This window comes from Primulina tabacum, chromosome 9 (genome assembly GCF_025594145.1).
Source record: "Primulina tabacum isolate GXHZ01 chromosome 9, ASM2559414v2, whole genome shotgun sequence".
Lineage (NCBI taxonomy): Eukaryota > Viridiplantae > Streptophyta > Magnoliopsida > Lamiales > Gesneriaceae > Primulina > Primulina tabacum.
In genome coordinates, this window is record NC_134558.1 from 33,541,662 (window position 1) to 33,559,673 (window position 18,012).

General features: G+C 33.4%; 2 protein-coding genes across 4 annotated transcripts; one reads left to right on the forward strand and one right to left on the reverse strand.

The window, feature by feature from the left end:
• Positions 1-2,131: 2,131 nt before the first annotated feature.
• On the reverse strand, positions 2,132-3,980 carry LOC142555342 (uncharacterized). The gene is made up of 3 exons (XM_075666169.1): positions 2,935-3,980; positions 2,705-2,788; positions 2,132-2,618 (listed from the first exon to the last, which is right to left on the reverse strand). The coding sequence occupies exons 1-2, from the start codon at positions 3,718-3,720 to the stop codon at positions 2,717-2,719; spliced, it is 858 nt and encodes a 285-aa protein (XP_075522284.1). The 5' UTR covers positions 3,721-3,980; the 3' UTR covers positions 2,132-2,618; positions 2,705-2,716.
• A 2,925-nt stretch (positions 3,981-6,905) lies between these two features.
• Positions 6,906-8,686, forward strand: LOC142556589 (uncharacterized). 3 transcript variants are annotated; one of them, XM_075668056.1, is made up of 3 exons: positions 6,906-7,973; positions 8,131-8,215; positions 8,340-8,686. In XM_075668056.1, exons 1-2 carry the CDS (start codon positions 7,134-7,136, stop codon positions 8,200-8,202), a joined length of 912 nt encoding a protein of 303 aa, XP_075524171.1. In that variant the 5' UTR covers positions 6,906-7,133; the 3' UTR covers positions 8,203-8,215; positions 8,340-8,686. The 3 variants fall into 3 exon arrangements, with proteins under 3 accessions (XP_075524171.1, XP_075524169.1, XP_075524170.1); XM_075668054.1 differs by having other exon boundaries at positions 8,131-8,210; positions 8,330-8,686; XM_075668055.1 differs by having other exon boundaries at positions 8,131-8,210; positions 8,359-8,686.
• The last annotated feature ends 9,326 nt before the right edge of the window (positions 8,687-18,012 follow it).

Consider the following 18,012-nt stretch of genomic DNA (forward strand, 5'->3'; position numbering starts at 1 on the left):
CGTCCCCGAACCCGTTTGAAATACCCGAATATATTATTGTATTTATATATATATATAAGTATTATATTTTTTTATATAATATATATACAACTGTATATGTATATATATATGTTATCGGGGCGGGTTTGGGAGGGTTTGGTATGGGGATAGGATTCCCAAACCCGTCCCAATATATTTCGGGGATTTTTAAAAATTCCCGAACCCGAAACCTAACCCATTAACATATCCCTGAACCCGTCTCATTTCAGGTTTTCCCCGCGGAGCCCCGAAACCGCGGAGAAAATTGCCATCCCTACGTGCCACTGATCTTCGATCTTTAATAATATGGATTTGATTACTTGCTAGCTATTTTAAATGGAAGAAAAAGATATCGAAATTTTCGTTATACCGAATATTTCGATAAGTTATGATATGAAATTCGATAAAAATTAAAAAATATATAATATTTTTAAATAATAAAGTTATGAACTAAAAAGAATATAAGGTTTTTTTGGTATAAAATGATATATATCGATATCGTACTGAAATTTCGGTATACCTCAAAATTTTGATATAATCGGTGTGCTAGTTATACGTATCGAAAATTTAGGTATAGCGAGATTAGATATACCAAAAATTTGAGCACGATATCGGTATATATATTTTTATTTTATATATATGTATAATATTAAATACATCAATTTTAATTAATTCACCAAAAGTGAATTTATTCTAACAATATATTTATGCATATATATATATATATACACACACACGCACACGCACTTATGTTAAATATATAAAATTGATGTATTTAATTAGTTCTCCCTGATTAAATATTATGGTTATGTTTTTACATTTTTGTTTTATGTAACGTTTGACTCAAGTTTTATATGTTATTAGAATCATACATCGATATAATTACAATTATATATAAGTTATATAGGGATTCAAGCTACAAATTTCATTTCGTCCATATATTTGGGAGTTTAATAATATTATAAAAATAACAGAAATAAAATTTTTATATATAGATTATTAAAAATACAAGTGTATTTACAAGGGCGAGCAGTTTGATAGGTTGTAATAACTGGGAAGCCAAACAAAAAGATGCCTAGAAACGAACATAGGGAGAGGTCAACACGTAGGGGCGTTCAAGAAACAATCTCCACCACACGTGAAATTTTGCATGAAATCGTCAAAGCTTGTGAATGTGAAACTTGAGCGAAAATTCCATTGTCCCATTCCCCTCCCTCACACATCATTCAAATATTCAGGGCTGAAATTCACAAGATTTTCATACCAGGAATAGGGGAAGTGAGATACCACCTCGTTGGAGGGTTGTTTTGTTTTGTTACACTGGTCAACATTTTTTTAAAAAAAATAGCATCGTGTAGTGTATTTGTTCAATACATGGGGAGGTCATTTTTTAAAAAAAAATGTTGACCAGGTCTATTTCTCCTAATATCCCCCTCGTTGGACTGCTACGAAAAACACCATCGGATTTCAAAATTGCACGATCTAATTCAAAAATTTTACCCAATTGAGCGCGTCGAGCATATTTTTTTTTCAAGCAGCAGAGTCACTATAACTGACTACGTTGAGTTCGTCGTCATAGAACTCAACGGTTACACCTACTTGTTCAACACTATACTTAGATTCTGCCCTTCTATAAGGAACATTTCCAACCAAGCAGGATAATATTCAAGAATTAGTTGATTTGTGCTCCATCCTTATGGAATCACACCTCCTTTCACCTCTATCTCAACATTTTGGATTAGTTTACGTTCATCCGAACACGAATTTCTTGGGTTCACCTAACTCTACGAGCTCACGACAACATTTTGCTTTTGTTGATCCGTCCCATGATATCTTGATTTCATGAAACAAGACTGTTGTGCTAGAAATTTAGCATCATGGCGAAAACAGGATCAGTGAAAAAATATCAGAGAACCTGTTCAGAGATCACCAGCCTAAGAAATTTAATCTCCATATTTTCTTTCTAGGTAGGTGTGTTACTAAAACCAAGAAAGCCCATTTGAATGTAAAATAACTTAAAATTCACATTTTGGTTCCAGAGAACTAACTGTAATGATCGTTGATCAGTATTCTGATGCAAAATGGTCATAACTCCAAACCCAGAAAACAGAGATGTCCCCAATCAAACAAGTCCAATAAACCATTGAACTGAACTTAGAGTAGGAATACTCATAATAAGCAGATGAAATTTTGTGGCAGTATATTGAGGTCATTACGCCAACACAAGCCCGAGCAAATCATAGATTATACAAGTATAACCAATAGGAATACATGCAAAAATCTGCTGTTAGCGAGAAAACTTTAACAACACGGGGCATCGTGTTCATTGGTAATTAAGAAAGAAAGAAAGAAAAACATGTTGCCAATCTCTATCACTATGTTGGTTTTATTTCTACCAAACAAAACAAGAATAATAAACAATTGATCAGAACTAGATAAACAATAGCTTTCATAGAGCAAGTAATCCTTCCTTGGCCACCAAATATTTACGAGAGGATTCGATATTATGATAGAATTCCCCATCCAATCAACAGTAGCCCGTCCTTTACAATCAACCAATTTCTTCAAGGAAAAAAAGGCATCATCCAACTCCGGAGTAACTTCAGATTAAGCCAACGATTCAAAATTAAACTTCAGAATCACATCAATAAGAAATGGAAATTCTATCAAAGATTTAGAAGATTACCTTTTTGTTTTGTCACTGAGCACCTTCAGAAACTTTATACATATCTGCTGTAATTTCTGTCAAACTCAATCCTGGGAATAGTGTCTGCTCAAAACAAGAAGATTTGATGAAACAGAGATTAAATGTAGTTTAATCAATGGAATGATTAAATAACCAAAAACCCAGATTTCAATTGAGAAAATGAAATCAATATGAGATGTAATAAAGGGAATCCGGGATCGTGTTCTTACATCCAATTCTCTCTGGACAATTTTAGCTCTCTTCTTGGGTCTGCGCGCTGGTTTGTGACCAGTGAATTCAAAGAAATCCTCTCCGATTTCTCTCTTTGAGAGGGCAACTGAAAATTTCTCCCGTGTTAACTTCTCTCCGCAAATCGCCGCCACGTTACCATCACTTCTAAGCCTGGACAATTCGTCAGTTGCCTCGGTCGCCCCATTCGCCCTCAAAGTTTTCCCGCTAACCCCGGCGGCAGAAGAACCACCATTTGTACCGAAAATAAACCCACTTACCGGAGTCTTACAGGCAGCTCGCCTCTTCCTCAGATTCCACGGATTTTTGGTCTCTCCTTCACCAGGCATCACCGCAGAATGCCGAGGTACCGGCGGGTGCGGCGGCAGAAGAGATACAGAAACCGAACCATCCTCATGACTATCCTTAAAGGTCGCAGCTTTCAATTTATCAGCAGCCGTCTGAACATCAAGCTTCACGTTCTCTCTCACGGAGGCAAACCCGTCATCTGATGACACCGGCGGTGGAGCAGAACCCATTTGGAGGGATCCAAAAGGAAGCAATTTGGAAGCAGAAGAGTCTTTGTCTCTCTTTCTATCACTTGTAGTCCGCCGCTGATTGATTGATTGCTGGTGGTGGTGGTGGTGATCAGATGAACCAGCGTCATTGATGAATTGTCCATCAGAATCGACCTTCATGCAGCGGAGAAATTTCTGATTCCCCCACCTCAAACCGACGGGAAACGTGAAATTATGCAAAGCCTTGGATCTTTCTGTCCCCGTAGCCATATCCTGCACATTCAAATTTCACACTCAATCAAACGCTCAAAGGTAGAAGCTTTAGGTATTTCTTGGATGTTCCAATGGATGAAAAAAGCGGTGAGATGGAAAAAGCAGACGAAAGAAGGATTACTTGCCGTGTTTTTCCTTCATATATTTTATTTAGGTTTAAAAAATGAAATTAAGAAAATGGCCGGGAAGGAGCAAGAGCAGCAGCAGCATACAATCAAAGGTACGTGGTTTCGGGTCGGATTCGGGGTTCGGGTTCGCTAACTTGCGCACGGATAATTGAAACCAACTATTTTCACCTGAAACGCCTTTTTTATATATATAAATATTTTGTTTTTTGTGAAGAAATCAACCAATTAGGTTATTTACACTTTTGTGATAAGGGCATCCGCATCCGTCGGAATTAATCCATGTTAATAACTATCCATCTCATCAAAAATGATGGGGTCCACGAGCCACATATTCATTACATTAACACTTCCTCATTATTAACACACACCCACATTCATTTAATTTCAACTTTCATTATTTATGGGTCTCACTGTCCACTTACTCATTTTTTTTTATTTTTAATATTTCAATATCTTTCTAATATTTTTAAAATTTTACAACAAATATTACTAAAAATAAATAGTATTATTATTTTAAAAATAACTTAATTCCAATATTCATTAAAATATTATTAAGAAATAAAAAAAAAGTTGGACTCTTTTATTTAAAATATTATTCAACACAATCTCTTTAAAAAAAACACAAAATACAAAGAAAACGAATTACGATAATCGAATATAGCCGTTGGTGCATAATTTTGCCGTTTGAAAATAGCCGTTGGTGCATAATTTTGCCGTTTGAAAATAGCCGTTGGTGATAATTAGCGACGGTTTTTCAAAAACCGTCGCAAATAGCGACCTTTTTTTAAAAAAAAAAACAGACGCTTTTCACTTTGCGACGGTTTACGAAAAACCGTCGCAAAGTTGCGATGGTTTACGAAAAACCGTCGCAAATTTCGAAATAACGCCGTTCATTCTGATGAATTTCTTGGCTGCCATGTCAGCCAAGATTATTAATTCTTGCACCCACATTGGTGGGCGAAAATTAATGGGTGTTATTAACACACATTAACCAACCAATGTGGGTGCCCTAAGTTATTAATGGAACTGTGATTTTTAGTTTAATATAAATTTAGACAACATTATTATAGAATGTAAATTCGGATGGGATACTTTGATATTAATCGAATCCAATCTTAATAAACTCTAATCGAGTTGAATATTATTTGAAATTCACATTAAATAATTAATTAAGGTGTCCGAAGTTTATTCCGTTTATCGATTATTTTTTGTAGGACCGAGCGTTTGTCGCTTTACCAAAAGTTATAGCTAGTAGTAATGGTGCAACTCAAATCTTTTAAACTGCACAGCAGCTCAACCACTACGGTTCGATCGCTCTACCAAGCAGGGACAATTATTACACTCAACAATCTCCTTCACAATAATTGCACTCGTTGCAATCAATGGGAATTGAACCCGTGACATTGGCTCTGATACTAATTGTAGGACCGAGCGCTTGTCGTTTTACCAAAAGCTATAGCTAGTGGTAATGGTGTAACTCAAATCTTTTAAATTGCACTGCAGCTCAAGAACCACGGTTCGATCGTTCTACCAAACCGGGATAATTATTGCACCCAACATTTTTATACCTTCGGCATCATTTGAAAATTTTTCAAAAGAATAGATGATCTAGTAGTCGCGAATATTAAAAGATTTTGAGGGTAAAGTAGGATACATCTTGATTATTCAAACAACGGAAATGACTCTAAACATGATTCATTAGTATGAGTTTATGTAATGTTTAGATAGATTTTGAGTTCTTTTTTTAATTATTATTTGAATAGTTTTTTTATTTACTTTTTATCTTTTCTAGAAAGCTTATCTCATATATTTTTTTCAAACGATTTTAAAAAAAAAATTATGGCTTTTAATATGTTTTTAAAAAAATTTAAAATCGATCCTTAGATTCTTTTATTTATTTACATAATAAATCATTTAGTAAATAATTAATTTTAATATAAAAAGTTTTAATAAACTTGATATTAAGTAATATAACGACAGGTGATATGGATAATTTTGATAGTTTGAGTTAAATTAAATGGTGGAATAAAGAATCACTCCAACTAATAGGGATTAAAAATCATCCATTAATAATAAGACAACAACTTGTGTGAGACGATCTCACAGGTCGTATTTTGTGAGACGAATATCTTATTTGGGTCATCCATGAAAAAAATATTACTTTTTATGCTAAGAGTATTACTTTTTATTGTGAATATCGGTAGGCTTGACTCGTCTCATAGATAAAAATTCGTGAGACCGTCTCACAAGAGACCTGCTCTAATAATAATAATTAAAACGGTCCTATATACTATATTATCTATACTATATTATTAAGTGTGAGACATTTAGAATAACTACTTTAGAGGACACCGAAATATTTAATTGCATAACTATCTTTCTTACAATACTAAAAGCTTTCTCAAGTCACTCCATATTTTACCTAGAAAAATCTAAACAAAACTTCATTTTTAAATCGAACAACTCTTCTAAATTGAAAATAATTTTCTGTTAATTGTTTAGTATTATTTGATCAAATTAAAAATAATAATAATACACGCAACGCGTGTGGATCTTTTATTAGTATTTTATTATGTTGTATTAAATATTTGATAATTACTTTAATCAAGCTAAGTAGACAAAACTTAACATATACTAATGTTGCAATTAGAGAAGGACGATACATGAAATTTTTTCAAATTAATTACCAACCAATGTTAATGCAAAAAACATTTGTTATAATCACAGGGGTCAACCGAAGAAGAGGTCCGATAAGTGCAACCCTAATTTATGAGAAGGCAATTTAAAATTTAAAAATTTCTTAAATTTAATACTCGATTTAACGGTGTTACTAATCCGTATCAACATAAAATATGTGTATTCAGATTTTTAATGACTTTCATAGAATTTTTGCATTGAAATTTTCAATAAATTTTTATTAATTTCATGTATTCATCAACATACAAACACTAAATATTGTAAAAAAGTGTACAAAATCCAAATATAACGCGCGCTCGCTTTTGTGGATATAGGAGCAAATCTGAAAAGCGCATTATGAGTGCTGCTCCAAATCAAACCCGCAACGTTCAAAGATGAGAGTACGAAATGTCGAAACCACCCCACCCTGAGCCTATAAATTCCAGCATTCTCCGGTGTTTTCCTCAAAATAAACCTGAAAATTTAAGAAAACCAGAGCAATCAAATCCTTTTCTCCATCTTCTTCAAATATCAAAGAAATACATTCCACGGTATAGTTTTTTCCATTGAACGTGTGGGTTCAGTGTGAACTTTGAATTCCAGGATATGGCCATGGACGCACAAAGATCCAAGGCGTTGCATAAATTTACGTTTCCGGACAGTTTAAGGTGGGGGAATCAGAGATCTCTCCGCTGCATGAAGGTCGATTCTGATAGCCAAGTATTGCAGCTTTGGGAATTCACCTCGAATGGTTCTGATTCTTCCGGTAACCGCCACCATCAACAATCAAGCCAACTGCGGCAGACCTCGGGAGATAGAGGTAGAGAGAAAGGCTCTCCTGATTCTGATTTTGTGTTTCTCGGATCCCACCAGATGGGTTCTACTCCGCCACTGGTAACACATAGTGTCCTGGGAATTGGAGAAGATGAGAGAAACGGAATCACCACCGTGAGAGAGAACGTGATGTTCGATCGTCAGAAGGTTGCTGATGAATTAAAAGAGTCGATTTTCAAGGAGGTTCACGAGCGAGAAGAGGTTTCTGTGTGTCCGCCGTCGCTAACGCCTCATCCTGCGTTGATGTCAGCGGGAGGTGACGCCAATATGCCGTGGAATCTGAGGAAGAGGCGAGCTGCGTGTAAGACACGGGCAAGTGGGTTTGTCGTCGGTGTAAATGAAGGAGCTTCTTGCGCCGATGTCGCGGGGATGGGCATGAGGGCAGATGGGGCGAAACCCGGTTCTGAAATTTCTCTAATTAAAGCCGCCGCCGCGGTAACTTACAAGTCGCTGCGGAGCGGTGGCAACGGGTGCGGAGAGAAAAGGAAACGGGAGAAGGTCTCAGTTGCCCTGTCAAAGAGAGAAATCGAAAAGGATTTCTTGTCATTTACTGGTCGTAAACCACCACGCAGACCCAAGAAGAGAAACAAGATTGTTCAGAGAGAATTGGATGTAAGCACATGAAAACTTCAATGACACGTTTAATTGAAAACTCAATTTTGATTTTATCAAAACACTGAAAATTAAGGGTTTTTGGTTATTTGACCATTTGATTCATGAGAATGTATATAATAACTGTTTCATTGAGTCTGGTTCTGATTTTGTGCAGACATTGTTCCCTGGATTGCGGTTGACAGAAATCACACCAGACTTGTATAAAGTTTCTGGAGCTGCTCCATGACAAAAGAGGTGATGTGCTATCTTATCTAAGGATGCTGGAATCATATATATAGATTGATTACTACTACTTGATTATTTTAAACTTGGTGCTAAAATTTGATATCATGGGTGTATGGGTGTATTTGCAGTTGCTAAAAGATGCCTTTTTTGCTTGCAGATACTGATTGATTGCACAGGATGGAGAAATATAGTGTGATATGCTGCGCAGCATTGCCGTTTTGAACTGGGAATCTGATCATAATGTTCTTCTGGTAAAACGTGGTGTACAAGGAAGAGTTCGTAGCTTTAAGGATGTTGATTTGAGTTATTTCTGATTATAGATGCTTGTTTCACATTCTTGTTATGATTCAGGGAAACAAGGAAGCTAGTATAGGGAAAAAGATTGGTGGGGCTATTGTTTTTGTTCTCTCTCTCTAATATTAATACAATTGAACAGAACGCCTTGCCCCATCTGTGTTAAGTTTATGGAATGCTCCTTTTAATTAGACCCCATGGTTTGTCCTGCTCATTCTGTGTTTGATGCTTTATGGACATCCTTGCACAAGCTTACAAAGCGTAGAGCGCAGCGAGTAAGAGTGTAAGCGAGCCAACGACTAACGAGTGGTTTCGAGAGCAGCTCACAAGCAGCTCCCTCAAAGTTCGAGTGCCAAAATCCAAGTTATAATTTTTTTTTATCTGAATCACTGTTTACCTAAGTTTTTTTTATAAATCAGTGAACAACCAACATCGAATATTAAATCATGTGTTTGCTAATACATAGTTAAATTCGAGCAATTTGATCCTCGAGATGTAAGGGCCAGGTATTTTCAGATTGTACAACTGAAGGCATGAAGCAAAGCAGAATTCATCAACGTAATCATGATTGAGTTGATAAATTTGTTTGCCGACTACTGAATTTATGTGACGAAATTGATTCATAAACAATTAAATTTTCTTGTTCCAAAATAGAACTTCATGTCCAATGTTCATAGAATACATACATTTCAAGTATCAAATAAATAGCCAAACTAACTGTTTCTTGAAGTATGAAAATAAATAATTTTGTTGACTTGATTTATAAAAAATATAAGAAATTTAAATCATATATTATGCCTTTGGGTTTGAAAATTTAATATAAACATATCCACGTCACGAATAAAGAGTAGGTCTCTTGTGAGACGGTCATCACAGCGAATCTTTATCTGTGAGACAGATCAACTTTACCGATATTCACAATAAAAAGCAATACTCTTAGTATAAAAAATAATATTTTTCATTAATGACCCTAACAAGAGATATGTATCACAAAATACGACTCGTAGACCGTCACACACAAGTTTTTACCACGAATAAATTAGTTCAGCAAAAGAAATCGATCATTTAACAATCATTGTTCCCACAACTTTCTTTTGAACTATATCAAATATTAAGATTTAACATCACCCAACTGTCTTTTTTTTTAACATAGATGTAACCCACAATCACAATGCTATGAAGCACATTAGATGAATTATTTGGCTATATTACAAATCATGTTAGTCTAATTAATCGTACTGAACAAATTTTGTGTGATAGGTTTAGAGAGTTGGCTCGAAAAAAATTGATAAGAGATCAAAAAGTAATACTTTTTCATTGATGACCTAAATAAGAGATCCGTCTCACAAAATACGACCTGATCGTCTCACAGAAATTTTTGTCTTTTAATAAAAGTTTGTTCTTGTTGTGAAAAAGTAAAAATTTATGGTAAAAAGTAAAAATCTCAAACTCTCAAAATTTACCAAACTACACACTTTATAATATTTTTCTCTCTACTCAATTGTGATTTTCTTCACAAATGAGAGATATATTTATAGGAAATCTTTACAAATAATCCAAAAATAAAATACATCATTACCTACATCATCACACACTAATTTTCAATATTTACAACTCTTATTTTCAACATTCAAATATTCAACATTCAAATATTCAATACACACATTTTAAATATATTTTTCAACACTCCCCCTTGTGATGATGATCATAATGATTGTCTTCATTACGTGTTTTTATACTGCCTCGTTAAAAACCTTACTAGGAAAAACCCATTGGGATAAAAACCATAGCAAGGGAAAAAGAGTGCAGTCACGTAAACTCCCCCTCATGTTGACACGAACAATTCTTCACAAATTTCGTAGATTGCGCATCCCAATATTATATATATGATTTCTGAATATTGACGTAGGAAGCGCCTTTGTGAAGAGATCTGATGAATTTTCACTTGATTGAATGTGACGAACATCAATACATTTATTCTTCTCAAGCTCCTTGGTGAATGCGAAGAACTTAGGAGGAATATGTTTAGTTCCGTCGCTTTTTATGTATCCTTCTTTCATTTGAGCAACACATGCAGCATTATCTTCATATAGTATCACAGGCTTCTCGTCGAATGATAATCCGCATGAGATTTGGATATGTTGGGTCATTGATTTTAACCACACACATTCACGACTTGCTTCATGTAGTGCAATAATCTCGGCATGATTTGATGAAGTTGTTACGAGCGTTTGTTTCTGTGAACGCCAAGAAATTGCAGTGCCTCCACGAGTAAATACATATCCAGTTTGGGAACGTGCCTTGTGTGGATCAGATAAGTATCCAGCATCAGCATAACCAATTATACTTGGATTAGTATCTTTTGAATACAAAAGTCCTAAGTCTGTCGTTCCTCGTAGATAACGGAATATATGTTTAATTCCGTTCCAGTGTCTCTTTGTTGGATATGTGCTAAATCTTGCCAACAAATTTACGGCAAAAGATATATCGGGCCTCGTACAATTTGTAAGATACATAAGGGCACCGATAGCACTTAGATATGGTACTTCTGGACCAAGAATAGCTTCATCATCTTCACATGGACGGAATGGATCCTTTTCTATGTTTAATGATCTAACAATCATTGGAGTACTTAAAGGATTTGCTTTATCCATATTAAAACGTTTAAGGATATTTTCTGTATAATTTGTCTGGTGAACAAACATTCCACATTCTTTTTGTTCAATTTGTAAACCCAGACAATACTTGGTTTTTCCAAGATCCTTCATTTCAAATTCTTCCTTCAAGTATGACACAACTTCTTGAATTTCCTTATTCGTTCCAATGATGTTTAAATCATCAACATATACAGCAATAATTACGCATCCGGATGTTGTTTTCTTAATGAAAACACAAGGGCATATTGAATTATTTACATATCCCTTTTTCATCAAGTGATCACTTAGTCGATTATACCACATTCGACCAGATTGCTTTAACCCATATAATGATCTTTGTAATTTCACAGAATAACATTCTCTGGGTTTTGAACTTTGTGCTTCAGGCATCTTAAATCCTTCAGGGATTTTCATATATATATATTACTATCAAGTGATCCATATAAGTAAGCTGTAACAACATCCATAAGACGCATTTCTAAATTTTCAGATACCGCCAAGCTAATCAAATACCGAAACGTAATTGCATCCATCACGGGAGAATACGTTTCTTCATAATCAATTACAGGCCTTTGAGAAAAACCTTTTGCAACAAGTCGAGCTTTATATCTCACTATTTCATTTTTCTCATTTCGCTTTCGAATAAAAACCCATTTGTATCCAACAGGTTTTACACCTTCAAGTGTAAGGACTATAGGTCCAAAAACATTACGTTTATTTAGCGAATCCAATTCAACCTGGATGGCTTCTTTCCATTTTATCCAATCCTGCCGATTTTTACATTCACCAAAAGATTTTGGTTCATGATCTTCATTATCATTTATGATGTCGATTGCCACAATATAAGAAAATATATCATCAATTTCTTCTATATCTTTTCGGTTCCATATTTTTCCCGTATTAATGTAATTGATAGAGATTTCATGATTCTCGTCAGTTTGTGGTTCTGACAGAACATTTTCATCATCATGTGTTTCTTCAGGAACACCATTCTCTATTTTGTGATCATCATGTGTTTATTCAGAAACGTCATTCTTTATTTTGTGATCATCGTGTTTCTCTATGAATTTTCTTTTTCGAGGATTTTTATCATTGGAACCGACTGGCCTTCCACGCTTCAGGCGTTTAATGACATCATGAGTATCTTCCATTTGTTTCTTTGGAATTTCAATTCGAGCAGGGGCATTTGCAGCATGTATATATGATTTATTTACCCCTTTTGTGTCAGCAAATGCATCTGGTATTTGATTTGCTATTCTTTGCAAGTGTACAATTTGTTGTACATCTTTTTCACGTTGTTTTGTTCTTGGATCCAGATGTAACAATGATGATACATACCATGTAATTTCCTTTTCGGTATGTTTCTGTTCCCCCCCTAACATTGGAAAGATTTCCTCATTAAAATGACAATCAGCAAAACGTGCTGTGAACACGTCGCCTGTCTGAGGTTCAAGATATCGAATGATTGATGGACTATCATAACCGATATAAATTCCAACCTTTCTTTGAGGTCCCATTTTCTTTCGTTGCGGTGGTGCAATAGGCACATACACCATACATCCAAAAATTCTCAGATGAGAAATGTCTGGTTTTTTACCAAATGCAAGCTGCAATGGGGAGTATTTATGATATGCACTTGGTCTGATGCGAATTAATGAAGCAACGTGTAAAATTGCATGTCCCCATATAGAAATAGGGAGCTTTGTTTTCATAATCATTGGTCTAGCAATCATTTGCATACGTTTAATCAATGATTCAGCCAATCCATTCTGTGTATATACATGAGCAACATGATGCTCAACAATGATTCCCATAGACATACAATAATCATTGAAAGTTTGGGATGTAAATTCACCAGCATTATCAAGTCTAATTTTCTTGATTGTATAATCGAGAAATTGATTCCTCAATTTTATTATTTGAGCAAGTAATCTTGCAAATGCAACATTTCGAGTTGACAATAAACATACATGTGACCATCTGCTGGAGGCATCAATCAATACCATAAAGTATCTGAATGGTCCACATGGTGGATGGATTGATCCACAAATATCACCCTGAATACGTTCAAGAAACATTGGTGATTCAGTTTGGATTTTGGCTGGTGATGGTCTTATAATAAGTTTTCCAAGAGAACATGCTTTACATTGAAACTTACTATTCTGAAAGATCTTCTGGTCTTTCAGCGGATGACCATGTGTATTTTCTATAATTCTTCGCATCATTGTTGAACTAGGATGTCCCAATCGATCATGCCAATTGGTTAATATTGAAGAATTATCAACTACCATGTTTGATTCAATCAGGACTTATATGTGTATAATGCAATCCAGTAGGGAGCATTGGTAGTTTTTCAATCACATATTTCTTTCCTGATTTATATGTGATAAGACACATATATTTCTTATTCCCTTCATTCATTGTTTGAGTATCATACCCATGGGAATATATATCATTAAAACTCAACAAATTTCTTTTCGAATTGTGGTGAATATAAAGCATCATTGATCAAAAATTTTGTACCATTAGGTAACAAAAATTGTGCTTTACCACATCCTTTAAGCAAGTCTACAGGACATGATATTGTATTCACCGTTGTTTTTGTTGGTTTTAGTTCCAAGAAATATTTTTTATCTCGGAGGATAGTGTGCGTTGTACCACTATCGGGTATGCAAACTTCAGCTTTGCTCATAGCATTTTCCGTTTTTTTTTAACTTTCAAAAAAATATGCAATGAAATAAGATTACTGACAATACATATGTAAATATAACACATATCATAATTATACAATAAAACATTATATGGATACATGAAAAATAAATTATTGTACATTTATATTCTACCACTATATTGTTCATTCTCAGAGAAATCATTGAGAAAATCTGCAGCATCAATATTGTTCATTTCTATCCCACCAACATATTGATCATTTCCAGAGAAATCATTCATAAAATCACCAGCATCAAAATGAGTTGAATCACTCAAACGGTCACTGCGTTCAGTGAAGTTGGTCTCCTTTTCTTTCCCCTTTAATGATTCTTTATAAAGTTTACAAAGGTGTTCAGGGGTTCGACAAATTTTGGACCAATGTCCTGGAGTACCACATCTGAAACAAGAACTTTCATATCTTTTTGAGTGATTCTCATTAACACTTGTATTCTCATGATGCATTTTCTGTGGATGGTTTGGGACGCTCTTTTAAGATGAATTATAAAAATAACTATCTCTATTGTTTTCAAAATCACGGCCTCGACCACGACCACGGCCAATTCCACGTCCACGTCCACGACCTCGACCTCGACCTCGACCTCGACCAAAACCTTGTCTTTGAATTTGATTTTGGTTTTCAGGTTTAAATTCATTTTTACTTACAGCATTTACTTCTGGAAATGCTGTTGATCCAGTGGGTCGGGACTGATGATTTCTCATTAATAGCTCGTTGTTTTTTTCCGCCACAAGAAGACAGGCGATGAGTTCAGAATATCTCGCAAATCCACGTACTCTATATTGTTGCTGTAGAGTAATATTTGATGCATGAAACGTGGAAAATGTTTTTTCAAGCATTTCCGATTCTGTGACCTCATGTCCACAAAATTTTAGCTGCGAGATTATTCGATACATCGCTGAGTTATAATCGCTGACTTTCTTAAAATCTTGGAATCTTAACATATTTCATTCATCACGGGCGGTCGGAAGTATAACTTCCCTTATATATTCAAATCTTTCTTTCAATCCTTTCCACAAAGCCATGGGATCTTTTTCAATTAAATATTCACATTTCAATCCCTCGTCGAGATGTCGACGCAAAAATATAATGGCTTTTGCCTTTTCTTGTGATGTCGATATGCCATTTTCTTTTATTGTCTCACTTAGACCCAATGACTCAAGATGCATTTCTACATCGAGAGTCCATGGCATATAATTTTTTCCCGTGATGTCGAGCGCAACAAATTCGAGCTTTGTCAAATTTGACATGGTGGTACTAAAAAAAAATTACGATGCATTTTATTAGTTAATGAATATTGCAATACAAAGTAATGGATAAAAAACAAGTACAAGCATTTGTAAAAATAAAGAAAACACACGAGGAGGATATTCTCCGATAAATAAAAGACTCGTGAGTATGATAACCAAAATAATTAAAAATAACCTTGAGAAAGCCATCTTCTTTTTTCTTCGAAAATTTAGTGAAGAATAATTTTTAGAGAAGAAGAGAAAGTTGGAGTTATTGAATGTGTTTATGAGATCATATTTATAGTGCAAAAACTAGCCGTTTTGTTACCGTTTATGACCGTTGGTGTATAAAAAAATAAAGGTATGCATTTGTATAATTTTATGGTAATAATATGGTGTATATAATATTAGACATATTTAAATAATTATGTATATCATATCATATTATTATAATGATGTGTCATAAGATATTTTATTTAAAAATCTTATAGACTTTTATACTTGTCGTATCCCTTACCGGGAGTGTGGGATGTCGTCTTAACATCCTCCCAGGATTTATAACAAGTTTTTGAAAAATTTATTTTTATTATTAATAATAACATTATATTATATATTAAATATATACACAATAAATAAATAACAGTAAAATAAATATTATTACTTTTGTTACATTTTTCTTCTATTTGGAGCTTGGAAAAGGATTGAGGACTTTTAGAGCTTCGTGCTGATAACATGTTGTGAAAAAGTAAAAATTTATGGTAAAAAGTAAAAATCTCAAACTCTCAAAATTTACCAAACTACACACTTTATAATATTTCTCTCTACTCAATTGTGATTTTCTTCACAAATGAGAGATCTATTTATAGGAAATCTTTACAAATAATCCAAAAATAAAATACATCATTACCTGTATCATCACACACTAATTTTCAATATTTACAACTCTTATTTTCAACATTCAAATATTCAACATTCAAATATTCAATACACACATTTTAAATATATTTTTCAACAGTTATGTTATTTTCCAATATTTTTAGGAATATTTAATGTTGGATTGGATATGGATTCTTGGGTCAAGCTGAAAACTTTTTCAAAAGACATCGTTATCTTCCGAAATTTCCTCATTCCTTCTCACTAACACAGACTCGCAAAATTTAAAAAAAAAACCACCAAGTATACGAGTAAACACATGTACACATCTATAAAATATTATTAAATGTGAGATTTTTAGAATAACTAATTTAGAAAATTAAAAATAATAATAATATATACAACATTTATGTATTTTTTATTAGTATATATAATTATGATAAGTTGCAGACTTACCGTGCACATTTATATGAGCAACGATAAAGTGATATTCACCTATTAAATGTACTATTTTTTTATGTTTTTATCAAAACTAGTATATGAGTTATACATCATCATCGATGTCACACACACAGATAGATAGATAGATATATATGTATATGTATAATCATGCTTTTTACTTTTCTAACTCACTGTGGTATATATACTTTTGTACTTTTTATGATTGTTAATTTTTTAAATTCAAATTTTATTTTGGTACATATTATTATATATATATATATATATATATATATATAAACTAAGTTGGTCTTTTGTCATGTATTCAAATACAAAAAAAAACTAATAGGTACTGAATCTTAAAAAAATCATTGTCAGATGTATTTTTCTCCAAATTACGTTATAAAATCATATTTATAATTTGCAATTTATATTTAAATTAAAAAGTTATATTTATGATTTTTGAAATATGAAAATAAATATTTACTAGATTTTTTTAATAAAAATTAGAAGAAATAGAATAATAACACAATTAAATATAAATTTTTAAATAATTATTACTAGCAAAAAATGTTGGTCTTATATTTGATATAATGCAATATTATCCCATGTCGATCGTATCATAAAAAATATTAAGCACTTTAAAAATATTGAGCAAGTATTTATTTTGAATTAAAATTTTATTTTAAAAAAATTCAAGTAACATTATAAAATATTTTTTAAAAGCAAAGAAAATTAAATTTATAATATAAAAATGTAAAAATAATATTTTTCAACTATAATTATTAATTAATTTTATTATAGAAGATATAACGATCAAAACGGTAAATTAGGCCACCATCTGATACCGGTGGAGTAGACCCATTTGGGGGGGTGCTCCAAGAAAACAGAGCAGAATCAGAAGGATCTCCACCAGTCCTATGGAATCCATAAGAGCATCCTACCAACGGATGGCATTGAAATGTTTACAAGCAGCTGTGGTACATATCGAATCCGGCATTCATCACACGAGTCAATTTTACGAGACAAATATTCTATTTTGATCAAAAAATATATTATTTTTTATGTAATAATTATTGATTTTTATTATAAATATGTGCATGCTTGACTCATCTTACGAATAAATATATATGAGATCATCTCAAAAAGTACACACTCTTTTAAGGCTATATTTGGTATGAGTGATTATTGAAGGATTAACGAAAAAATAATGTATTATCCCTTATTTGACTGGTTTTTTAGGCGACAAGTGTTAATCTTCGACCCGTGATTTTTACACTGTAGGGCCATGAAAAGAAGAAAAAGTAGTCCCTACTTTTTTATGGTATACCCAATCATGAATTGTACAGTAGTACATATTTATACTTCTCATCCCCAATTTATCCTTTATCCCCCCAACATAAAATACCAACCCCTTCTCATCTCTTTTCAATGGCTGGCTCGTAATTCTCATGCGTCGATATTTTTGAAGCGTTAAGTCTTTTATTGTCGTCTGTAGCCGTGTTGGAAGCATCCGGTTTGTGAAGGTAAATGTTGTAGTTCTTGAAATGGGTATTTTTTTTGTCCAAAACTTCATTTTTCCGTTTCTGCTTCGT